We start from the raw sequence: 26,899 nt of genomic DNA on the forward strand, positions 1-26,899 counted from the left end.
ACATTCTTTTGAGGCCTTAACAACTAACATGCTAAGAACACACAGCCGGCTCACTGGTGGCATTTTGCATGTGCCAGTGAGTAGAATGAATAGACGACATAGAATCTTGCCTTGAGAGGTGGCACAGGACAATCCTTAGAGCACAGACTCTGGGGTCTAACAGCTCAGCTCCCACACATGAGCAACTGAGCTACACGCATTGGGTACTCCTTCCATGCCTCAGTTTCCCAGTTAGTAAAACAACACACATTTTCCTCACAGTTGGTTTTCATTGAGAACTGCGCTATATAATTATATAATCAAATGTTAGATTCTGGGAAACCCTCACGGAGGTGTTGTTCGTGCAATCAACTTCATTCATCATAATAAATTCTAGTGGTTATTATCACAAGCTTTACTTGTGATCAGGACACATTTGTGCTGCAGAGTCCTGTGTAGTAACAGAGCCATATGCTAGATCCTTGAAGTGCTGATTAAGAAACAATCAGATGTTAAAATAACTTCACTTTAATGATGAGATGACTATATTAATTTGCAGATAAAGAACATCACTAAAAGGTTTGGCTGTTGACAGATCCTGCATGACCACGCGTGCGTTTGTTCGGTAAATAGACTTTTTGATGTGAACAGAAAACCAAGTGGTGTGCACCAGTCTTTGATAGAGCTTGAGTAGTTCATGTAAGAAAGGGGACAAAGGAAAAGGATCCTTGGGACACCTACCTAAGTGCTGGTTGCTCTTCTCAATGAGTGGCAGCTGGGGCATGGATCTGCTTGGCTGTGCACGACTGTGTTTTGCTGCTGGTATCAGAAACATGGGGCACCGTGTAAAAGTGTGCCTTGCTCATGAAAACACACAGGTTGCTTAGGAGTTGAACCAAACCATAATTTACCATCTTAAGAGGTCTCTCTTCTCAGGCTGGCAGAACATTCTAGAGTTCAACACACATTAACCCCTTTGGAGCTTCAGCATACAGGGACTTCAGAGGCCGCTCCAGCTTAAAACCGCAGGCTTGGGATTACTTAAAACCCCCAGCTCTGCTTGAAAAAAGCCATTACAGCTGTTAAAAGGGGAGATTTGTTTGAACATGCGTGTGGCTGCATGACTACCAACAGACTGAATGGTGCACCGCTTGGAGCGAGTGCGAGTTTTGTGTTAAGATTTATGTAAAAGTCATCTAGTCTATAGAGAAAGGAGGCTGATCACACTGACTACTGTAAAAATCAATACACTGGAGAGATTCACTGCAGACACTGCCACAGTCTTCTAGAACTCCAAAGGCAGACCAATCTACTTTACATTTGTGAAGCAGAGGCAGGCCTGGGAAGGGGCCTCTTACTGATCCAGCTGCGAAGCATCAGGAAGGCAGGCTGCTGACAACAGTCCACAGTGAGGCACCCCCACCACCACCACATACAAGGTAAAAACAAGAGAGCTCTTGAAACCACGCACAAGCCCTGAAGGCCATGGTGATTGGACACACCTGCAGGGATTTATCACTTTTATTAAGAAACAACTACTGCAAATTAAAGATAAAAACCAGATGTCTGATGAGTTTTTTTTTCAGAGGTGAAAAATGGCTCTTTATAAGAAACGACAGTAAAAAGACACATTCAGTTTGGCAAAACGTTTTATTCAAAGAACCTCCCTTTCCTCCTTAACTGCTCAAATATCTCATACGGCTGGGAGCGAAGTCTGATATTTACACAGCTCAAAGTCTGAATACTCACTAATGTCTTCGGGCTGTTCTACACACATGGCTGCTCCAGGCTCCCTCCAGCTCTGATCTTTGTTCTTAAAATGTACTACTCAATGAAGCGCTCAGAGTCTGAATGAATAAAATCCTCAGCACCATAATTTGTTACTTTTCAAACCATCCTTTTTGGGGAGCTGAGGCCATTCTCTGGAAAGAAAGTAAATAGCACAGAAATGCTCGCACTTGCGAGCAAAGCACAAAGGCTCTCTTGTGTTGCCGGGGAATAACCATTGCCTCCCACTTTGCTTGACGAGTCTACCTCCCACCAGGGAAGACGTGCAATAACTCATCCATCAAAGGCATCATTACACTTCCCACCTCGAGTATGGGCCGTGGTTGAGGCCTTTTCTATCTCTGGCTCTTTTGCCGCTTGCCTCACGGTGGCAGTTTCTGTAGGCAAAGCTCAGGGGAAGGAGTCTGCGATACTCAGAGTAGACACACAGACACACTCTCCAGACAGCGGTCAGTACACTGACTGCAGGGGTTGTGAGATGGGAGTGCGACTGGTCACCAAGCAGCCGCTTCAAGAACGCTTAGGACTCTAGTGATCTGCTGAGTTTCTTCCTGAACCTCAACTGTACATGGTTATATGCACACAAGTCTCTTCCCTCTTCCCTACCACCACGCATCAAGACGGCAAAAGGCTGGGTAGCATTCTCTGGACGTCTCCCAATAACTGCTGCCCATTCCTTTTCTTGTTTGGAGTCACTGGGATGTACCCTGCCTTGGCTGTAAGGAAGCATTCTGAAGAGGGAGGAAGAGGCCCTGGCAAGCATTCGTTTTCTCATGGAACACATGTCAGACACTTTGCCAGGAGCCGGCAGCTCAGAAATGAATTATGCATGCTCCTGGCACCTTCCACTCCTGGAATGTCTACAGTAGGGAACTTCTAGAAAAAAAAAAGGATATACTATAAATCTGAGAAGAGCCAGCCTCCAAACCCAGCTCTGGTCGTAGCAGACATATTCCAGAGCTTAAATATTGTTCACGCTTATTTCCGAACACTACACTGACCATTGGTAGTGATGAGCACGTTTTCTCTCTTCTCTCAATGTCAGCGTGAACGGCCACAGACAAGGTTCCGTCAACAGCTTTCAGCAGAAAGCCCCTGAGCCCAAAGCGCTTTTCTTACGTAAAGGACTTCCTCCTAATTCTATCTAAGATCTCAGATCTTTAAGATGGGATTTTCCCCCCTCTAAGTACACTGCCTATCTGCTCAGATATTGTGTCCACCACCCACAGCTAATTCACTGGTTTAGAATTATCCCTCCCTCCATCCCCCTTCCCCAGCTCTAGGCTAAAAAGAACCAACAAGAAGGGCTGTGCTGCAGGGATTCTCTGCCCCTGGGCTGAGCTGACGAGAACACGCAGAGGCTTCAGATAAAGCTTCATGCCACACTTCCCGCAAGCTCTCTGCCAAATGCTTCCACTGCACTCCACAGCAATGCTTCAGAAACACTAGACAAAGCGTTCTAGGCGGATATAAATACCCTAGAAAACTCCTAAAAATTACCAAGAGACCCAGAAACCAGAGGCCTGAGCAGGCATGGCAGTGTTGCTCAGTAGGAAACCACCCAAGGGGATGCAGGTGCAGTCAGGAACCCAGGAGTGAGGTAGAGCGAAGGCGCAGAAGCCAAATTGGACCCCAACAGGAAGGATAGGAGGCACAAGAAATGACCACAGATGGAGAACCCTCGAAACTACCATGTGTCCCTCCCAGAACAGAGGAGGGCGGCCACAGGCAGCACCAACCACCCTGGCAGAGAACTGAGTGGTGCACACGGGTCAATTGGGCAGGAAGAAGGGGAAAGGAAATACAGAACAAACCTCATCTGCTACTAAACTATATGTCTACCTAGTGTATGAGTGGTTGATTCAGTTCGGTGAAAAGGGAAGAATCCACAATATGTATGGGGCCCTGGGTTTGATCCTTGGCAGTGCAAGAAAAAAGTCTAACAATTGAAAATACATCTCTAATAAAAGTGATAAAGATGGTGTCAACAACAGTAGGATGTGATTATCAAGTAGAACCTAAGCATCTACCCCTGTCCTGTCACCTCAGAAGGGAGTCATGCGGTCCTGTGGGCTCATGGGTGCTACATTCCCTGTCCTGTCACCTCAGAAGGGAGCCATGCTGTCCTGTGGGCTCATGGGTGCTACATTCCCTGTCCTGTCACCTCAGAAGGGAGTCATGCTGTCCTGTGGGCTCATGGGTGCTACATTCCCTGTCCTGTCACCTCAGAAGGGAGTCATGCGGTCCTGTGGGCTCATGGGTGCTACATTCCCTGTCCTGTCACCTCAGAAGGGAGTCATGCTGTCCTGTGGGCTCATGGGTGCTACATTCCCTGTCCTTTCACCTCAGAAGGGAGCCATGCTGTCCTGTGGGCTCATGGGTGCTACATTCCCTGTCCTGTCACCTCAGAAGGGAGCCATGCTGTCCTGTGGGCTCATGGGTGCTACATTCCCTGTCCTGTCACCTCAGAAGGGAGTCATGCGGTCCTGTGGGCTCATGGGTGCTACATTCCCTGGCTAGTGTCCTTTGCTATTTGGCCTTTACTCTAGAGTTTTACATGTCTTAAGCTCTATTTTGAGACAAGTGATAGGCTCTATCTCTGGAGATGAACAAAGGTGTTTAATAGGCATTACTCTACATTTCGGTGAGCCTGGCCCTTGGTAAAATGGCTTACTTGACCTTTTAAAAACTTTATAGTCCACGTGAAAAAAAATAAGCAAAGAGGAATGACTTTTATAAAGATGATTTCATGATGTATCCAGAGATGGTCCTATTAGGAGATTAAGCTAGTGGAGGGAAGACAAACACCATCTATGTACTCTTGTTTGTAGTTCCTGGACTCTGTAGAGACATAAAATCATGGTGTGTATGTGATCGGAAGGTAGAAGCCAAACTGTTCAAGGGAACAACAGGCCTGACAGGTGGAGAGCAAGGGGAGAAGAGAGTGTGGGGGACATACCCAACTGTAGGAGAGTGTCAGAAGACAGAGCATGGCAGATGTACTCAACTGTAGGAAAATGTTCAACCTCAGGGCCCTGTGTAATGAAGATACACAACTAAAATGAAAACAGAACCTTTAGAATAGCGTAACAAAATCGTAACTATTGTCTGTTAGATACACTGCCTTTTATCTACAGCATGGGAGGAAGCAGCTGGGGCACTTGCTTGTGCCTGAGCCAGCAGTGCTCACAGAGCATTTCCTGTGCTCTGTTCCCGCAGGTGAACATTTTGTTGTGAGTTCTGACTCTGACCTGCTCCTGCATCTCCTTCAATAAAACCGGCAAAGGGCTACACGATCTGAAACCCTAAGGGGTTAGAGCCAGTAGTGTCTGAACTGCGAGCTGTGCGGTACTTCTCCAGTGTAAAAAGGGAAGCACTGGCTAACTAAAGGCTACAGCCTTCAGGAGTAATCGGAATTGAGCCTCAAGAGCCCCTAGGGACAGATTCTTCTGTTAACAGGAAGGAAAAAAGTACTTTTTATTACTGTCTTTTTAAGGGGACATTTAACACTTGGTATTTATAGCAACATTGGTCCAGGCAACCACACATATTTCAAAGTAGCTAAGGAGCTTCTAGGATTGCGAATGGGCTCCATCTAATTCAGCATCTTTGAGGAACAGCCCATTTCCAGCACTGGGACGGTGTCAATGGCCAGAATGATTCAGTCTGTAAACGAGGACTTAGGTGGAGAAAGCATCTGCATTTAATGTAACACAAAGTAAAGTCGTTTTAACTGCCTTCCCAGGGCACCCAGAGGGTTAGGACAGTTCTCTCTGCTGTTCAGTTCTCTCTGCTGTTCAGACCCATCAAAGAGCATCTTCAGATGCAGGAACAAAAAACTACAAGTGAGCCAAGGAGACACGGAGAGCCGCATCTCAGTGTAAGAGCATAGTGTACACATAGCGATAGAATGGAAGGCTGCTGTTCATGCGTGAGAGAGTCAGTGAGTTTAGCTGTTTGCAGAGGAGCAGATGGCTAGGTGAGGGTAATGAGGGTTTGGCTCTGAGAGAAGAAAAGAGGAAATGAACCAACATGGAGCCCTTGCTCTTCAATCACATACAATCCAGCTGAGGGCACACAAGCACCATTTGCTATGCAACAGGGTTACTCTTCCTCAAGAGGATCCAGGAGAGGAAACTCGGACCTTCAGAATGATCAGCAGAAGAGGCAGGCCTGTTTCTGTATGTAAACATGTTGTCTCATGCCACCTCTCATGCACACCCACCAAAAGCAGCCCCATATCAATGGGAAAATAAGACTCCACTCTGTGGCAGCTGGGCTTTGACCACTCTCACACCTGTGTATCAATCAATCAATCAATCAATCATCGATGACTTGACCGATGATAATTCTCAGGCCTGGTTACCAGGCCCTAATACCTCTCACAGACACACGTCTGAAACCCATGTGAATGTGTGGCCAGGTTCCCAGGGGCAATAGTCTCTCAGGGTGCTGAAAGAGTGAGCTGTATTGGCCATGTTTCCTTCTCCATCTCCCTAACAGGCCAAGGGGCTTCACGTGGGAGATGGCTGGAAAGGCCTCCCTCTTCTCGATCCACTTCCGAGTTTTTTTCCTGTCTACTGTGCAAGGATGGCTGCAGGACTGCTCTACTACAGAAAGCATCACCAATGTCCAGCTCACGTATCTCAAGGGCTGTGCTCCTGGGGTCAACTGCTTCTCTCTCACCACACTGGAGGGAGTCCAGCCTCATTCCTGGGGTCTAATGTATCACCCGTCCACTGGATTGTTCAGGGCCTGACTGTGCCTGGAGCACTGACTGCGCTGCAAAGTGCTGCAGTGTGGAGGGTGATGGGAGGAGAGAGGTACATAGGCTGTCACAGCAAAGAATCATCGGTAGCAACAAGTGCAACACAGGTAGAGAACTACAAGCTCTGAGAGTGAAAAGCAAATGCGGAAGCTTCCCGACAGTCTGCCTGGAAGCCTTGTTTGTTCTGTTTATTCTATCTCAGGGATGCCTACGTGGAGTCTACAAATGCTGCCATCCCATCCTGTCAGAAGAAGCTCTGCTTCAATACTGTGGTAATTTGGCTTCAGCCCAGGTGAAATGATGGCCAGACCTGCAGCCGAGGCCACTCTCACATAACAGCGACTGTCTGTCCGGGCAGACCTCAGTCCTTCTTGTCGTCCTTTTGCAGCTGACTTTTTGTGGCCCCTAGGTTTTTCCACACCTCTGTGTACATTAAGGTCCCGGTGAAGACAAACACAGTGCCCAGCCAGTGCCACAGGGTGAACTGGTTCTGGAAGTACAGGATAGAAAAGATGAGGCTCACGAACTTTCGCAGAGTCACGACCAGTGTGACGGTGAGGGAGCTGCACTCTGTGGTAAGGATGAACACACCCCGGATGCACACGTATCTGGAGGACTGGTTAAGGCTGTTCTCTGTAAACTAGGGCTAGCTTCGAGTCCTGGCTTCCATTTGACAAGCTGAGAAAACATGACGTTCACTCTGTGGCCTCTCCTTAGCAGGACTCCCAAAGGACTCTGGCCCTGTCATTCCTAAGCCCATTACTTCAGATTGTCCTTACAGGTCATCTTCAAGCGAATGCCGGAGTGACACTCTCAGAAAGGTGATCCTACTCACCTTATTCTGTCTGTTCCGTGGCCCTCCAACCTCTCCTGGAGCTCTGTATGGCAAATCTATGGGGTTTCAGAAGGAGGCAGTCAACCTCGATCTGCTTCAATATCTAAAGACGCCATGACTCTCACAGTAGTAAGGTCCTTCTAGTAACATGGTTACTTTTAAATTGGTCTTAAGTTGAAGTTTGTTTCAGAACTTTGCATCAACTCATAACAGTCATGAATAATAAGTATTTCCTAGGACACCAGGGGCCTAGGCAGGGGTCTCTGACTACTTCATCTCATAGCATGGCCAGCTGTGAGCCCATCCATGGTCCTGTTTCCTCTGTGTGACCTATCTGGCCTGCTGCACCATTCCTGTCTCTCTCCCTTCTACAGAGTGGCTTCATGAATGGGTCTGTCTGTCTCCAGCTTATCATATACGTCAAGGCAAAAACCAAATTCATGTCCCCTACACTGTTAGACTAAATAATCCTCTGTCAAAGCAACATGGGGACACGAAGAGCAGAGGACTGAAGGATACTGAGTCACGACATTCATGAGGAGGTAGAACCACATGATGGGCACAGTCACTCCGAGGACTGGAACTTGATAGAGCTCTGCAGAGGTGAAGAGAGGACACAATCATGCCGGCCAGGGTAGTGAGACCTTGCATCGTTTGAACAAGGTTAGACAGGCAAAATGAGTAACAGGAACAGAAGCACCTTCCCTTAAAATACAGTTGGCATACGTCTCTTTACTTACCTGGTCTCAGCCCATGCTAACCACAGCGTGGAGCTCTATGAGGATTCCCAGGGTCGCCACCAGCCGTGATATTAATAATGAGAACGATGCTTTGTCATTCAGAGCCTCGTGGTCTCTCTTTCACACTACTTTCATAACACATTTGTAGGTCAAAAGACAGATACAACACCAGCACAGGCAGAATAGGCCTGATGTGGTATAGCATGCATTTACTACCTGTGCTGTGTACAACATACAGCCTTGACTTAAACGGCTTTTCCTATTGTTCGCCTATCGCCGTAACCCTTTTAGATGATCAGGTTGTATATGAGGCCCTTCCAGAGGACTGACCAGCTATCGTCAACTTACCATGGAGTCACTCGAAAGCACAGCAGCTCATCGGCATACAGACACTTCACACCCGTTTCCCATTTCATTTTAAAATCTTGTTGGTGATTACTTTATCTTGTTTATTTAATCTGTAGCTAGGAGGTGAGCCCTGTCATTATTTTGCTCTGTCTAGTTTGGCGCCAAGGCAACGAGGATCTGTAAGCATCTTGCCTTTCACGGCAGAAGAGAAACAGAGACAGCCAGGCTGCCACCCAGCTTCCCAGGGCTCCAGTCCCAGCTGCACGCCAGGACTACTTGTTTGCATTCTCAAAACGTTTAACGTGCCTTCTAAAAGGTGATAGACAAACAGGAGGCTTCCTTACTTCTCTGGGTTTACTTTATATAGTCAGTTTGAAAAGTCTAAAGAACCACTGTTTATTTTAGATTATATTACATTAAATTTCTAAAATATTAAAATGTAAGTTCTATACATTACCTGTATATAAATAAAGTAATTATGTTTTGTAAAAAAAAAAAAAAAAAAAGTTTAACGTTCCAGGTTCAAATGCAAACACACAATGGCATAGGGCATTCTTATTCATGGAGAATAGCAAAGAGCTTGGAAGAACTACGGATTAGCAGCCCCATCTGGACACCTGGAGGTGCAGAGGTTTAGAAGAATGCGAGATGAAGGTGTAGCTGAGGCAAACATAAACGTGAGGCTCTGCCTCAGAAACTGTGAGGTAATACTGCCACACGACCCCACACTTACCAGACTTATTGAACAGAACGACGTGGTCGTAAATATCAGAGGCCAAGAAGATGAAACCGGGAAGTGGAAGGGCATGCTGTGGGAGGAAACAGATCACACACAGGAGACTGCAGACCCACCCCAGCAGTTAGAGTAGATCTACAATGACTCAAGCAGGCCAGGGAGCAAGAAAGCCCTGAGATGAGGTGTCTCGTGCCTCTGTGCCCTCAACATCATATGGGATGACATCGTATGGAGTCTGATGGTCACCATGGAGAAAACCAGGCAAAGGAGTAGGGTCCTTCCCTCTACAAGGGAAATGGCGACCTCAGCACACAGTCACTGTGCCCAAAACGAGTTGCTACATACTAGATTTGAAGTTACATGGCCCACACAGATTTTAAAGGATTTAGAAACTCGTAAGAAAGAGATGTGGGGACAATCTACAGACAGGAAGAGGCTAAAGAGGAAGAGGACGTCAGTCTGCCACCCTCCACCCTCCTCACTACAGCTCAAGGTGAGATCAAGTCACAGTGACTCTTGCCGAGCTGTCACTGTGCTTGGCATTGCTCTCAATGAAAGATACAAACCAAATAAAATGTTTACCTTTTAAAAATCCCCACCACAAACTCTAGCTCCAGGTGAATGTGTCAAATTGCCTGTAGGGATTAACTGCACATGGGAGGGGCTGTCCCGGCCTCAGAGGGCAGTTAGTTCTCTGGCCATATTTATGCCATAGCAGTACAGAAGGGGACGGAGGTGGAGGGCTACAGGAGCGAGTGCCCTGTGACCCCTTCCGATGAAGAAGCTCAGGTCCTGGAACCACCACATGGGTAAAGCCCCCTTCCCATTCCCCAACTGCCCCGCTGATGGCCACACTCCTGTCCTGCTGCTTGGGGACTATGTCTCCCTTCCAGCTTTCCATATTGGCTTAACAATTTTACCTATGGGGACTTTGTGGGCCTTGGCTCCTGGTTCTTTAAGCATTTTATGTGGTTGGTCATGGTCATCTCATAGGAATACCTGTCATTCAAATTACACAGTGTCCCCCTTCCTACAGCACTCCGGTGTTCTGTCTAAAGGCTGGTTACAAATGAAAACACCATCTGTCAATCACACAACATTTCATTCAGTCCAGCATATCATAAGTTGGAAACTCCATCTCTTGGAGTTTAAGAAGTTGCTTACATTATAAAACAGTGCCTCCTTCGAGTGTTTCCCGAACTGTCTGTACAGAGTCTCTTGGAATATGCCCATCCTTGCCGACATCAGCAGAGCAAAGGTCAGTGCTCCAATACCTAGAAGACAGCCACCACGTTACAAGATGCCTTTGCCCGTGTTTTCTCAAGGTGACAGTGTGAGTTCCAGTTCTGCAACTACCGTAAACTGTAAGATATGCAAACTTTACCACCCCAGTGATTCCAGCCAGTCCTCTCTGGTTTCCCGAGTCCACATCCTTACACATATTTCTGTATACTAAAACAGGATGAGATTGTCCACACATCTTTATACCCTGCCTTCTCAGGAGGTTCTCTGGACTTTTCCTTTATGTCCCTTATTCAATGTGCTTTAGGTTCTGCACGTCACCCTATCATGTGCTTGTACCACATTTAAATGTCTTGATGTGGGACCAGTTAGATTTCCAGTTATTTTGTTGAAATCAATATACACAAAAACTTGAAATGTTACTTGCTTCCTTAGGATAAATTTTCATAAATGGAACTGCTGAGTCAAAGGTTAAAAAAAAAACTTTAAGACCTTTAAAAAACTCAATACACAATATTTTTTGAGAAAGGGGATCGATTTGCTCTGCTAGCGGTTTGTATAAAAATGGCTGCTACTCTACTCTCACAGCAGCGAAGAACAGCAACTAAAGGGTTAATGTCCAAATCCCCGAAAAGGAGGGCACTCTCTCCTGTTACCTTCTTCACCCAATCAGAATTAGCCTTCTCCTGTTACTACCACAAACACTGCAGTGTCCCCTCCAAAGCCAAGTGGAGATGAGGCCCTGGGGGAGCTGCCTAATGAATTCCACACAGAGATGCTTGTATGTTTAAAAATCCTCATGAGAGCTGACTTGGGAACACTGCCATTTGGAGCACTTAACTTAAGAAGAAAATAAGCCCAAGAGTTAGAAATGCATCCCTGGGAAACTGAATCAAGGGTTCTAACTTGCCCTTCTTTCACAGATCCTTCTAGACTCCCTCCATGTAGTCCTGAGGAGAATGGCAGAGTTCTCTCTACAACAGTTACAGCCATGGGAAACATGGGCCTACACAGACCTCGATGCCTAAAGAGTTGGCACAAGCCTCTTGATTTTTTGAACACTAAGGTTCAGAGATGTATTGGTCCCAAGTGCCACTCTCCTCCTTGGCATAATTAGTTTAGCCTAAACTTCTTGCCAAGAAACGTGCCCCACAGGAGAAGACTCAGCAAACAGAAGTGCAGAGGTAATTAGCTTTTTGTAAATACTGTACTTGCCTAGTAACCACCATGCAAATGCCTGGAATCCATCCTTGTCACTCAAGCTGGACTGGACGGTCTAGGAAATAAGAAAACACAGTGTCCAGGGACCAGAACTGCAAGCAACATGCAGACATGCAGCTCTGCTGCCCGCTTCCTCCCGTTCCTCCTGAGCTGAGTCCTTGTATTACGTAAGCACTCAATTCCTGTCATTACTCATAGGTGCTTGATAATGGGGCCGGTGACAAGTAGTGAACAGAAATGATTTAAAGCTGACTCTTACCACCTGCTTTGCTGACATGAAAGTGCAAATAAATATCCCCGCAGACACCAGGGCAATGGAGGTATACTTGAACATACTGTATCTGAAAATAAGGATAAGACAGCTTAGGAAAGGGCACGTCTCATGGGATCTACCACCGCACAGTATGTCATTCAAGTCCAAAGCTCTTTAGTATCACTAGGGGACTACTTTCCAGCAGTTGTCCTTAGCAGTCTGTGGACCAGCAGACAGTTTTATCAGAAAATGAAAAGAAAACAAAACCAGAAAACAGAAACACACCAGATGTCACATGACATTGCATTCTGCTCTGCAACCTGCCCAGGCTTCACCTGTACCTGTGGCTTTTCCAGGCCTAAGAGCCCAGAATTGAGTCTACACACACACACACACACACACACACACACACACACACACACACACACACTATTCAAGCAGAACAAGAAATTATCAGGCATGAGACTCAAAACTTGGGGAATAATGCCCATTCAGGAAAGGGGTTTCTTTAAAACCAATCTGAATAACCTAAATGATTTTGTAACACGTAGGCAATGCTGGGTAAAGGGAGGAATAGAAGATTCATAGAGGGCAGGCAGCATAACTGGTGACATTTCGCATTAACTAAAACTGTATCATTATGATCCCCTCAGAGTCTTGGTAATCAAGGAAAAGGCCCCAGGAAGGATAAAAAGAAATTAAATTCAGAGTGAGTCACTGTTCCTTTTCTACTCCAGTACATTGTACCTTTTGCTTACAATACCTCATCAAAGGCTGACTGGCCACGACACTGAGAGAGGAATGAGAGGAGTCCACACAGAGAAGTGAGGTGAGGAAGTGAGGTGAGGAAGTGAGGGGAGTCCACACAGAGAAGTGAGGTGAGGAAGTGAGGGGAGTCCACACAGAGAAGTGAGGTGAGGAAGTGAGGGGAGGAAGTGAGGGGGAGTCCACACAGAGAAGTGAGGTGAGGAAGTGAGGGGAGTCCACACAGAGAAGTGAGGTGAGGAAGTGAGAGGGGTCCACACAGAGAAGTGAGGTAAGGAAGTGAGAGGGAGTCTACTACAGAGAAGTGAGGTAAGGAAGTGAGGGGAGTCCACACAGAGAAGTGAGGTGAGGAAGTGAGGGGAAGTTCACTATAGAGAAGTGGGGTGAGGAAGTGAGGGGGAGTCCACACAGAAAAGTGAGGTGAGGAAGTGGAAGGGACTGGTTGGGAAGAGGAAGGGCTTAGCAGGAGTGGGAGATGGACACATGGGATGAACACAATCAAAATGCATTCTATATCTATACCTACCTATATCTATGTCTATATATAGATATAGTTATACATATATGAGTATGTGTGTATGAAATCATAACGTGTATAGTTGATTGCATATAGTTAATATATGCTAATAGAACCCTGTATGTGAGAAATATATATGAAGAATATATAAAACCTTATGTATAAGGAAGAAAGGTAAGCCTTGTGGTGGCAGGATATTTCCTTGCATGGACAAGGCCCTGGGTTTAATCCCCAGCACCAGGAGGGAGAGAAGGAGGGAGGGGAAGAATGAATATAGAAACACTAGAGAAATTCCTGTTCTGTGGGTGGTCAAAGGCTCAGACTCAGCATAACAGATTCCAAATACTCTTAAGGGAAACAGATCCAAGAACAACACAGGACAGTGTGACAGTGTAAGACTGCATCAGGAGACGATAATGCCATATATACGGCATTGTGTGTGTGTGTGTGTGTGTGTGTGTGTGTGCGCGCGCGCGCATGCTCATGTGCGACCACCACCTCCCCCTGGAGCCTCAGACCTCAAGATATATATAAAATCTTATGGGTTGGGGATTTAGCTCAGCGGTAGAGCGCTTGCCTAGCAAGCCAAGGCCCTGGGTTCGGTCCCCAGCTCCAAAAAAAAGAAAAGAAAAAAAATCTTATTATGAACCAAATTCAAGCTTAAGAAGGAACACAGGTCTGTTCCAAGGTGAACTCTAGCTACCAACAAGTACAGCCTTCATCTTAAACAAAAGCCCTGGTCATTTACTATATATGCTTAAAGCAGAGAGGACCACAAAGAGCTCACACGCAAGAGAATGGATTTGGGGACTCCACAGCCTCTGGAGATACAGGACACAAGAAGGAGCCTATCAAGATAGGACAATTGTCCTTGTTTGGATATAGCCCTTATTACCTAAAAACTGTAGGTTCTAGACAAGCCGGTGGATGGGGTGACGCACACCTTGGATCCCAGCACTTGGGAGGCGGAGGCAGGTGGATCTCTGTGGGTTCGAGGCAGCTGGTTGACATACCTAAGTCCAGGCCAGCCAGGGTTACATAATGAGACTGTCTCAAACAACAATCTCAAAAACAAAACCAACCCCTTTAGGTTCCCTCTCTGAGTGGGCGGATTCTTCCCCAGCCTAGAGAGCCCTAATACCGAGACTAGGAACCAGGCAATTGGAACATGGCATCACTTGCACAATTTTGGTTTTAACAGAGAAGGTGACCTTGCTGTGAGAAATCTTGTAGACTCTGTACTGTCTCCCCTAATGTCCCTTCTCTTTGGCAGTGAGGGCTGAGGCTTGAGGGGGAGGTGCCCCTTCTTCTGCCCCTTCTTCATGTCTACTGGGACTTTACTGGGACTTCTCTTAGCATTTAAAATGATTCCCTAGTTCATCACACTGATCAGCATCTTCTGTGTGGTAAATGCGCAGGTTAATGATAAGGGTGTTTGCAGCATGTGTAAGGCCCTGGGATTAGCCCCAGGAAAGCCAAGAATAAAACTAAAATGGGCAACAAAGCACTTTCTCAGCAGCTGCCCCGCAGACCTGCCATGCGCTCCCGGAAGTGCTCCATGTCCATTCCCCAATGTGCTTGACACTTGCCATGCACGGCTGCTCCGTGTCTAAAATGCACCTAGCCAAAGTGGGAAAATACTGCATCTTATTTTGCTTAGATACCGTCAGGTCCACATGTGGCCAACAGTGACCATACTGCACAGCGGAGCTCTGTATGGACTAATGTTAGCTGGCAAAGCACTAAGATTCAGTGATAACGAGAGCTTTTGTCCCCATGGGAAGCCACAGCGAGAGCCTCTGACCTGGTCAGTTGCCTTTAGAGAGTCATTGTTACCCATGATTCTCAGAGAAAGAACCCAGGAAAAGGCTGGTGACCAAGAAGAGTCCGATCACCACCGTGGGAAGAGGGAAGGCGAGCAGTGCACGGAGGTGGCCTGGGATGTCACTTCCACATGCAGGACATGAAGGGGTGCTGTTACCTTTTCTTCAAAATGATAATTCCTAGAATCATGTTGGCAATCAGAGAGCCCTGTAAAAGAAGACAAGGGCGGGGGTTTTAGTGCACTAGGGAAAGCTTCATGATTCATGACGGGTAGGAAAAGTGATGAAGGAAAACGTGGGGTGAAGGAGGAAGAGTCACTAAGGCAAAATAAAATAAAATAAAATAAAATAAAAATCTGTCCCGTGAAATAGTAAAATCATTGCAAGATACAATATGAATAAAAACGATCAGTTCTTAGGGCTGAAGGATGGCTTAGCAGTTAAGAGCACTGGCTGCTCTTCCAGAGGTCCTGAGTTCAAATCCCGGCACCCACATGGTGGCTCACAACCATCTGTAATGGGATCTGAAGCTCTCTTCTGGTGTGTCTGAAGACAGCGACAGTGTACTCACATACATTAAATAAATAAATAAATAAATAAATAAATAAATAAATAAATCTTTTCTTTAAAAAGGTGTGGGTTCTGAAAAGGTCAATTTAACGTCATCACAAAAGCCATGACTGACAGGACTAGATGGTCTCTTGGACCTGCTCTGTCACATTTCCCATGTACTGACTTCCAGTGAGCTTTTCCTGCCTCCACCCTCAATAAAGAAAGGCAGGCAGGGATCTTCCTCTCCTCTGGAGAGGTGTCAGTCAACCGAGTGGTGTGTGTCAATGTTCCGAAGGCCTCTTCCGTCACTGTAATTACTTCACGTGAGTCCCTGTAGGAACAGGACTCTTCATCATACAGAGGTCAGCACCCATTCTGTAGACTGCTGGGCTCCACCTACACCCCTCGCTGTCTTCCCTGCTCTTTGGGGACACTGGCTCCTATTCCCACACCAGCTACAGAGACGGCTCATCACACTTGAAGTGATGAGGGGATGGGTTATCACACGAGAGAGACACTCTTCAACAACTGTCCTGCAGGTGTGGTGGGACAAGCCCATAATCCGGCACCCAGGAGGCTGAGGCAGGAGGATGGAGAGTTCCAAGCCAGCCTGAACTACAAAGCACAACACTGCACAGCAGAGGGTAGGGGAAAACAAGAACAAAACTCCCACAGTAAGTGTGAGTTCAAAGGCAGCCAGAGGAAGGAACGTGAATTCCCCAGAGAATTTTTAATTTGATTAAAAATATTATTAAAGTCATATATGAACCTGAGATAAATCAAAGTAAAGCACTCAGGTCTCCTTCCCCGGCCGCTCTCCGCCTCACAGTGCAGATGAAAGCCTTCCTTGTCCACACTGGGCAGGCGGCACTTACCGATCTGAAGATCATGTGGAGTGGCATGGCGATGTTCAGGTTCAGGGCATAGTTGTTCACTACGCTGACCGTGAAGAACATGGTCACCATGATGGCATAGTACCTGCAGTGACAGAGAACAGCCCATAGACCCACTGCTTCAGGAAACTCTGGGACAGAAGGAATACATATATTTGGTTTACAAGACATTTGGAGTAGAGAGAACCATTATTACATGGTCAATATGAAACTACGTATCCAAATACGTGACAGAGCCAGACTAGCATGGGGAAGGTCTGAACTATTGAATGTTAAGGAAACGCTTGAATACTTTTCAAATCACTTAGAACTAGGTTTTATAAAAATTGACTAACCAATAGCAAGAGAGTTTACGTGAACAGATAATCCTTTCTAATATTTAATCTCCTTGTAGATATATTTCATAGCTCTCTGGAGAATGGCTACCTTAAATAGATCCTATACAGATATGTATATATTATTAATTTTTTCTTCATTTTGGAAAAAGCAGACCCCAGAGATGTGCTAAGTCAAGCTCATGCTCACCTAGACACTGTGACAATTATTCCACAGGCTGAGCCGGGAGGCTCTAAAGTAATGAAGCCGCCCCTTGATTTGGATAGAACTTAAGATACTTAAAATCAGAGTATTTTACTTCATTTTATTTCATTTTTGAAAGACAAGGTCTCTCTGTGCAGCCCTGGATGGCCCTGTAGAGCATGGTGGCTTTTACCTGTCGGAGCTCCTCCTGTCTGTGCCTTCGAAATGCAGGGATTAAAGGCGTGTGTCACCACTGCCTGGCCAGAGTCTGTCATTTCAGAATTCACAAGTCTTAAATTAAGATGAAAATTAAAAACCAAACCCTAGGGGCTGGAGATGTAGCTCCACTGACATGAGTGGCTTGTTTAGTATGGAGGAGGCCCTGGGCTGCACTGCCAATGCCACATAGTCAGGAAGCAGAAGGATCGGGAGTTCAAGGTCATGCTCAGCTCCACCCCAGGTAGCGCTAACTAAAGAGACTCCATCTTGAAAAGTCCTGTGGTCATGACTTAGAGGGAAAGGGATATATATAATAAGTAAATGGACACTATGGGTGAGTTAGGGCAAGCAAATAGATGAAAACATTTTATATTTGTATGTTCCCATCTTTCCTAGGAAATAGTCAAGATGGTTATATCAACTTGTCATGTTCTTGTGGGTCAAGGGATTACATATCAGCAATTTCATGATTCATTCAAAAATATTTTTTTTTTTTTTGGTTCTTTTTTTCGGAGCTGGGAACCGAACCCAGGGCCTTGCGCTTCCTAGGCAAGCGCTCTACCACTGAGCTAAATCCCCAACCCCTCAAAAATATTTTTAAAACTTTAAATAAATGCCTAGACAATCCAGGGCAAATGTAAACAATGGTTCTGCACTGTTCATAAAATATTCACCCTTGGGCACGGATTCTGAACAGCTTTGTGTCTGCACATCTGAAGAATAAAACAGCCCTGAGTCTCACGCTACCTTTCTGTTTTGCTGCTGGTCAGATTTGGAGCTGGACAGACAGCCCCGTGGGTAAGCACAGCCCAGGCCATGTTAACTAACAGTCTGAGGAACTTGACAACTAACATAGAGAAGAATGCACCAGGCATGCAGGACCACTGGTGTCAGCCTCCCCACAACTTCTAAGTCACATCTGTTAGTCAGTCTACAAGGCTTCTTGCCAAATGTCCCCATGATGGGATGCCACTGGGAAGCAGCATTTATCAAGGTCTTTCAGGATAATTAATTTTTTTTTTTATTCTTTTTTTCGGAGCTGGGGACGGAACCCAGGGCCTTGCACTTGCTAGGCAAGTGCTCTACCACTGAGCTAAATCCCCAACCCCGATAATTAATTTTTTTCCATGTGGCTACTAATATAACACAGCCTAGAAACTGTTTGTGGAGATGAAAGACCTAAGCAAAATAAAATAATCACTGTAAGGGGATATGTTAATTAAGATGAGACCATGGGGACTTAACAGCAGTAAGACCCATAACGACATGGTAGAGGCGGGCTGGACATGTTGGTGCACACCTTTAATCTCAACCCTCAGGAGGCAGGGGCAGGTGGATCTCTGTGAGTTTGAGACTAGCATGGTCTATGATGTGAGCTCCAGGCCAGCCAGTTATGTTTGAGAGGACCCTGTAGAGGTTGAAATGGGAGCAATAGTTAGCCAGCAGGGGTGCTGTTATATACATTTGTTACCACCAAACACCCTGCTCCAAGAAAACAGTGGAGGGAGTCACAAGATCCAAAGAAGTTTAAGAAAACCCAGATGGTCAGATTCCCGTGTGATGCAAAGGCTGGCCTGTGGGAGCAGAGAGTTCATGCGGACACTAAACCCAAAGGAAGGTGACAAAAACTTAAAGTAAACATTAGCAAAGCTCAGCAAGCTACAAAGGAAGGCAGTAAAAGAACAAGGGTGAGCTTGAGTGCTTGGAGACATTCACAGGGGAATGTCACACCCAAGGAGACCGAGTGACATGCTCTCCTGAACACTTGCTACTAGGAGGACACCTCCATCAAGTTGTCCCACACGGGAACAATGGCATTCGGCCTGCGGAGACACCTGGTCTGATAGACGGAGGTCTGGCATTAACTTTTCCTTAGCTTGTCAATCATTTTCTTTTAATTGAAGTGAAAGTCACACAACATAAAATTACCCATTGGTGAGCAAACAAGTCAGTGACATTTAGTGACTTGCCATGCTGTATACTTATTGCTTCCTTGTTTCCAAAAGCCAATTATTTTCAAGATGCTTAACGATACCACTCAGCGTGATCAATAATTCTACCAACATAAAGGACGGATACATAAGTATTGTGGTCACCCTAGTCCTTCTGACCCTGTATTATACATACACACTTATCCCCATCACAGATACTTAAATGTAGTGGGCAGGAACTTCATTCTAAAAATAGGTTTCTAGAACATAACAATGTAATTCACGAAACTCCTGTCTCCATTGTTACCCAAACGTGAGAAGCATGCAGCTCATACTTGTGCTGGTACTGCTTTTAGGTTTCAAAAGGGCTGAACAAGACTGAATGTGCCAGACCTTATTGGGATAGCTGGTGGCTTCCTTCCCAAGTCAGCTTCAAAAAGGAAGCCTTCCACAGCAATAAATAAGAACTGGGCAAACGTGACGATGTTCCCGCATCCTGGATGTGTGCTGCAGTGAATAACAGAGAGAAAAAATGAGGCAAGACGCAAATAAAAAGCATCAGAACCCGTTAATATTTACAGCACCAAAATAATAGAGTGGATAGATTTCAGCAGCCTACCGTCCTTCATCTTGGCTCTCACATCCCACGGGTCACACTGGTCAGATGGTGACAGGGATGTGGCTTTAGACTATCCCCAACGAGTGACAAACAGTTCTTGGGACGAGAAAGAGGCTTGCTATTTAAATAGGGCACATATACGTGTCTGTACATAAATCAACATAATTGTGCGTCTATGTAAGGGTGATTAAGAAAAACTATCAAAAATTGGTTCTGGGGATGGATCAGTAAACTAAAACTGACTGTGCATGGCAGTTCTCCACAACTCTTACCGTGGTGAGCCAATATATTACAGTCAAGAGATATCCCTGGAATTAACAGGTCCTCTTCAGTGATCTATGGAAGAGCTGGGAGTCTTCCATGGTGACATTAAGAACACATGCAATAGTAGGAACACATGTCAGAAAGACATTTCTGACATCCCTCGGGAGACTCTCTGAAGTGCTGACAGTTTTCTTGAACCGCCCCTCCCCCAATTCTGTTCTCTCACTAAAGATGTCCCAAGTGAGCAGTATTACCCAGCTTTAGAGTCTGTCTTCATCTTAACCAAAGACACGCACCTGACAGCACTGAACGGAGGCTCATTAAAGCAATTATACATCAACACCATGCTATCGACCACAGTCAACTCCATTCTCTACTGGTGCCATGACTGCTAAACACTAACGGCAAGATAGACAAACTCAGCACTGGGTCCTTGAACACGCTATTCGTCCTAATTAGGATTACTATTTTTGTGATGAGACACCATGACCAAAGCAATGTGGAAGAAAAAGGTCTATTAGGCTCACATATCCACATCAGTGTTTATTACTAAAGGAGGTCAGGGCAGGAACCAATGTGGAAGCCATGGATGGGTGCTGCTTACTGGCTTGACCCCGTGACTAGCTCAGCCTGCTTTCTTGTAGAACCCATGACCTCCACAGGAATAGCACCAACCACAATGCACAGGGCCCTCTACCATCAAACACTGATTAAGAAAATGTCCTACAGGTTTGTCTACAGCCCAATCTTATGAGGGCATTTTCTCAATTGAGGCTCCCTCTTTTCCAGTAACTCTATGTTGTATCAAGTTAACATAAAACTAGCCAGCATTCTAGTCAAGCACTCTACCACTGAGCTATCTCCCCAGTGCAAACCCTTAACCACACCCCTCATACACAGTAACAGGCAAGGAGTGCACCAATCCACCAGAGCTAGGCTTGCCATCTGAAACAGACACGGTGCTGTACTTAAAGCTCTGCTGCCTGTGAAGGTTTCTTGAAACCTACCGCCTTAGACACGGTTCAACAATTTGTCTTTCAGAGTTACTTGGTTCAAGAGACAAGGCTAAACTTTGTAGGGACCCATAAATGATTGTGTAAGACATTCACCTCATTCAAGACTCTAATTAAAACCATTAGTCAGTACAAAAGAGCAGACATTTAACTCTAGATGGTTCCCAGCACAGTGCTAGTCAGTTCTGTCCTGGCTGATCCCTGGGAACCTATGGGCCAGGCTCAGCATGACAGTGCAAGCATGTAAGGCTAGCATTGTGGGTGACTGAGGCGGTGTTTTTCTCAAAATTATAAGTGATAAAAAAAGGAAAGGGGCCAGGGATTTAGCTCAGTGGCACTGCCCAACACTTACTTAGTGTGGAGGAAGCACTGGGTTCAACTTCCAGTACTGTGAGTGGCAAGCGGACAAAGGAAGGAAGAAGCCATGTGAAGCCCGCCTTCCTGGAGAGCTTCAGCCTCCCAGTCCCGATTTCACTGTCCTGGGGTGGGGCCCTGAGAATCTATAGACTTTCAAGGGTCCCCTACTGGATCCTGATGGGAAAGGAGCGTGCCTGTACTTGTGCATGCGAGAGGTGTGTTGTGTGATCGTGACGGCAGAGCTGAGAATCATGGTGCTCCGTGTTGTTTCCTGCTGACACGCAAGGGCACCTTTGTCACTTAGTGTGTGTGTGGAAGACAGTAAACTTCCAGATCCCACTTTCTTTAAAATGGCAACAATGTGAGTGCTTATCTCTCTATTGTTATTGTTGTACAGGTCCCAGAGAAGCACTTAACAGCTTCTGCCACATACTAGAAAGGCAACTACACCCAGGAAGTTGACCAATCTAGGCTCCTACACACTGAGAGGTCTCCAAAATATCGACAGCTGTCTTTTCTCTGCCCACCCCACCCCGCTCTGTGTGTGTGTGTGTGTGTGGGTATGTGTATTGTGTTCATGTGTACATATGGATGTTTGCATGTATGAGAGTACACTTGTGGACATGCACACATGTAAGCTTGATGTACCAAGGTTGATGTCCAGAATCAGCCTTAATGGTTCTTCAACCTCATGCACTGAAGCAGGATCTTTCAATCAAGACCAGAACTCACAGAGGTAGCCAGTTTGCTCTGGGATCAACTGTCTCTGCCTTTCCAGGCTTCCAGGCTGGAATTACAGGCATTTTATGTGAGTTCTGGGGATCAGCACTGTACTGGCTGGTTGTGTGTGTCAACTTGCCACAAGATAGAGTTATTACAGAGAAAGGAGCCTCCCTTGAGGAAATGCCTCCATGAGACCCAGCTGTAAGGCCTTTTCTCAATTAGGGATCAAGCGGGAGGACCCAGCCCCTTGCAGGTGGTGTCATCCCTGGGCTGGTAGTCTTGGGTTCTATAAAAGAGCAAGCTGAGCAAGGCAGGGGAAGCAAGGCAGTAAGTAACATCCCTCAGTGGCCTCTGCATCAGTTCCTGCCTCCTGACCCGCTTGAGTTCCAGTCCTCACTTCCTTTGTGATGAACAGCAACGTGAGAGTGTAAGGTGAATTAACCCTTTCCTCTCCAACCTGCTTCTTGGTCACGATGTTTGTGCAGGAATAGAAATCCTGACTAAGACAGGCACTCTGGTCCTTACTTTGTACAATGAGCACTTTAACCATGAGCCCCTCTTTAGCCCATTAGTTACCCTTTTAAACAATCATACTGGACACCTGTTTTGTTTTTTCCTTTATAAAATGAAAGCTATATTGTCATGAGAATCCAATAAGAAAATATGCATCAAGTGCAAAGCACCACACTGGAGAAGCAATACTTCTCTGGCTTTCCCTTCCACTTTCTACTGAAAGCTTGGGCCAAAGTCCTTACAGAGTAGTTATGGGGAAGCTACTCTACACAGTGAGGAAGCGCTCTCTCTCAGTGGGCAGGACCTGGATCTCTGCCCTCGAGAAAAAGAGAAGCACTTGGGAGTCAATCATGAACTATAGGCAGCAAGAACACAGTGCCATCGTGAAATGGTCAAATGATGGCCTGTGTCCCTATACACACACACACACACACACACACACCATCACCACACACATACATACACATACACACATCACACACCAAACACACACACACACCATACCAAACACACACATACACACATCACACACCAAACACACACACACACACCACACCAAACACACACACATACACATACACACACACACACACACACACACACACACACACACACACACACACACACAGGAATAGAGGTCCAGAGAAAAGACAGATGTCATTATTTTGAAGATCTCTCAGTGTGTAGGAGCCCCTTGGGACAGAGTCTGGCCTTCACTCAAGCAAGTCAACAGGGTTGGGCAGGCCTCACTTTAAGCAAATGTGCTCATATATTTAGTATTTGTGTAAAAGATTTTAAAAGTTTAAAAGGTTTACAATTGTGCCCTTCATATGATCTTTGCTATTTCCCTTTACTTATCCGCATTTCATGGCTAAGGACGTGGAAGTCACATGTACAGGGTTAGATCAGACTACGTGGTGAATGACTAGGGCTGGTACATCACTGCTACTATTACCAGGGTTTAGATGTGCAACCATTACCACCCCCTAATCTTAGGGCACCACAGAGGAAGTCTCACCAGGAACCACGTTCCTGTTCTCCCTCCCACTGGTCCTCTGATAATTCTATTCTACTTCTTGTCTTTCCATAGGAGATGTATGATGTATTCCTACGACCTGACATTCAACACTTCTTTAAGCTAATGCAGAGAGCATTTGAGGGATACACTGCTGGCACAGTTCAAGGGGAAGGGTTCTTTTAACTGGAATACTTCGTTTTAAAGCTTCAAAATAAAAACTTGAAATGTTTTCCCAGAATCTTTCCTTCTCTTAAACTTTATTTAAGACTTATAACCATCAATTGCAGACACCTTTTCTTACTTGGGATTTTCTTTGGCAAAAACCCAAATTTGATTTAAAAAAAATAGCAACTTTGAAGGGAATGACTTGGGCAGATCTTTCTTTCTTTCCTGGACATAAAACTTTCTTATTTAACTCAATGTCATGTACTAAAGGGGAAAATAAAATCTTTCAGATTGTTATCCCGATGTTAAGACACACAATACCTTACCTGCTTCATTGGCTGTGTGTGTGTGTGTGTGTGTGTGAGAGAGAGAGAGAGAGAGAGAGAGAGAGAGAGAGAGAGAGAGAGAGAGATATGCTTTCAAGGTTAGCATATGCACCTTAAGAAGGGAATCAAGACTTCACTTATTACTGTGAAGCTGCTTATGCTGTGTACCAATTATCACTGGCACCAATTAAAGGTCTACAAAAGTCAGCAAGAAGAAACTGAATCTGTTTTTCAGTTGGGGAAAAATGGCTCAACACTCCCTTCTTTCAACAAGTCTTTCAGCCTTTGTATTCAGAGCGACACCTAAGTGTTCCAAGGAAGCCATTTCAAAAGCCCAGCTCCTGCTTTATAATGAGCTTTCTGTGGTAATTCCTCAAGATCAAAGCCACAAATTTCAAGATCATATCTAGAAGGAACTTTAAAGACTATCTGGCCCAATCAAGTCAGATTTCACGGCTTTACAGTGGGAAGTCAGAGTTTACTTAAGCAAATCAGGCAATTCGTGCTATCAGTCTCATGTACTACATTAATAAGTCCCCTTCCTTACCTCTTAAGGAAAACTCTCAGTTGTGCACAAAATGCAGATTTACAAAGGAACTTTTCTGGACTATCACAAAAAACAAACAAAACAAAACAACAACAACAACAACAAGCCAATGTATGCCTGTACTTTAACAAATTGTAAGGGAGAAGGCAAGGCAAGCCACCCGTGTGCAGCCAGTGTTCCTCATGCATCTCATTCAAAACCATGGGAATGAAGGAGCTATCACCTACCCGTATGATGGTTGCTAACAGTGCTGTAGCCAAGAGCTCCTAAGCTAGAACACAGAGATTTCACCTAATTTAGTGGCGTATTCAATGCAATTATCTGATTTTGTTTATATAGCTGGCCTGAATATATCACCTTCTTATTTAAAAATATATTAAATATATCAAATTCCAAAGTCTCCTTCTTTTGAAGTATATTTTCATTCCCAAGACAATCAATCTTCATCAATACTCTGCATAATAAAATGATAAGTTCTCTAATGGTAAACAATAACCCAGAGTTGACCATTAATAAACTGCTTACTTCACAAGGGCTTAAACCAACAGTATCAAATAGAATACACTGCTACCAGACATCACACTATGTTCAAAACTCAAGTTCAAAAATGAAAGGGATCTGGAAATGTTACTGGGTTAGGAGCTTGGAGAGACATCTTTGACCCCATTTCTTGCTCTGCCACTCTTTCAGCAAAACAATGTAACTCGATCATAGGGTTGTTCCGATAGTCAACCGACACACAGCAGATAGATTCAGAAGCATGCAGGCTGAACTAAGATAGTATTCAACTGCCTGAAAAAGGAGACCCAGAGAAGCTAAGTAACTGGCCAAGGCTATATTGCCAGAGGAGCCAATCCTGAAATTACTAACTCGAGCTGTTTAGTCCTAATTGGTTTCCAGTCCACCTCCTGTCTCTTTTCTAACTTCTGCCTACTGAACTTTGCACAGCGTTACCCAACAGTATTCGTAAGACACTAGCACAAAGCCAACCCTGTTCCCAAATACATTTCAAAAGTGCACGCTTCTCAACTAAAGACTGTAATGTGCTAAATGCTCAGGGACCATGGTGACAGTAGTTATCTGCACCGCATCACTCACAAGTCTAAGTGCTCAGAACCATCCTTTTCTACGACCAATAAAAACAAATGCTTTGCAAGACATGTCAACACACACGCAAACGAAACTTTCTTTGCAACGTGTACAAAACAGGACTGTGAGAAACTTTTGCTACAGATAGACACGTGTCATTCATTGACTAGGCAGCGAAAGGCGCTAGAGCTGGATGAGTAGTAAGGAGAGGGGCTCCTTGAGACCTAGGATCAGTCATATGAAAAAGTCTCCAGGCTTCAAACTCCCAAAGTGTGGCATCGAGATGCCGAGAGCACAGGGGATGTAACCTGGAGGAGTGCCAGGGTTGCGGAGTTGCTGACTGCGTGGGTATCCCGTATAGCCGGGTAGGGAGGGGGCTAGGGCGAGCAGCCCCGGACCAGCCTGGAGAACCTGGGCGCGGCCCGAGAGGGTCACTCACCGGGCCAGCAACTCTAGGAAGATCACATTACTGCAGCAGCCTGCGAACACCAGGCCCACCGCGAAGGCCGGGCGCATGGCCGGTGCGGGGCACGGGGAGCCAGCGCGCAGAAAAAGCGCCCTTCCAGATCGCTACCCTAGAAAACCCGCGCGCAACATCACCACGGCCAGCAGTTCCCTCTCTGAGGACCTTCTTGATCAACTCTTCCTCTGCGGCTGCTACAGACGCGGCCAGACAAGGAGCTGTAGTTCTCAATTTTACCCAGTCCCATTCATTTGAGGGGCTGTCCAAGGGCTGTCCAAACTACATGTCCCAGCAGAACGCGCGCCTTTACGGCAGGCGTGAAAAAAACAGGCAAGTTTCCCGGAAGCCTCGCGTGATCCAATGCCGCACTGCCTTCTGGGAAATAAAGTCCCAATGCTGTTCGTGTTCCGTAGGGAATGAGATTCAACAAAATAGCTTGTGTGTTCTAGACTTGTGACTACTCATTAGAGTATTCTAGCATCTGAAACAACTCACCTGAAACTGAGCGAGCGTAGAAATTCCTGTAAAATCTAAACAGACTTCTAGGAAAACAGTGAACCCAAAAGTTTTGAGGTTGAGCCTTGGCTTGAACTGCCACTCTCATCATAGGGGTAAATAGGCCTGTCTTAGTACTAGTTGTTGAAGAAAAGACTAGCATAGTGAGTGTATTGCT

At 45.7% G+C, this 26,899-nt stretch overlaps 1 protein-coding gene across 2 annotated transcripts; it reads right to left on the reverse strand.

Moving 5' to 3' along the window:
- Positions 1 to 4,488: 4,488 nt before the first annotated feature.
- On the reverse strand, positions 4,489 to 26,501 carry Slc35b4 (solute carrier family 35 member B4). Of its 2 annotated transcripts, NM_001106590.1 has the most exons (10): positions 26,203 to 26,497; positions 19,523 to 19,636; positions 16,443 to 16,545; positions 15,174 to 15,223; positions 11,917 to 11,998; positions 11,652 to 11,712; positions 10,359 to 10,468; positions 9,192 to 9,267; positions 7,890 to 7,965; positions 4,489 to 7,143 (listed from the first exon to the last, which is right to left on the reverse strand). In NM_001106590.1, exons 1-10 carry the CDS (start codon positions 26,277 to 26,279, stop codon positions 6,897 to 6,899), a joined length of 996 nt encoding a protein of 331 aa, NP_001100060.1. In that variant the 5' UTR covers positions 26,280 to 26,497; the 3' UTR covers positions 4,489 to 6,896. The 2 variants fall into 2 exon arrangements, with proteins under 2 accessions (NP_001100060.1, XP_038963218.1); XM_039107290.2 differs by lacking the exon at positions 19,523 to 19,636 and having other exon boundaries at positions 5,448 to 7,143; positions 26,203 to 26,501.
- Between the last annotated feature and the right edge of the window lie 398 nt (positions 26,502 to 26,899).

The sequence above is a fragment of the Rattus norvegicus genome, chromosome 4 (assembly GCF_036323735.1).
Source record: "Rattus norvegicus strain BN/NHsdMcwi chromosome 4, GRCr8, whole genome shotgun sequence".
NCBI classification, from domain to species: Eukaryota; Metazoa; Chordata; class Mammalia; order Rodentia; family Muridae; genus Rattus; species Rattus norvegicus.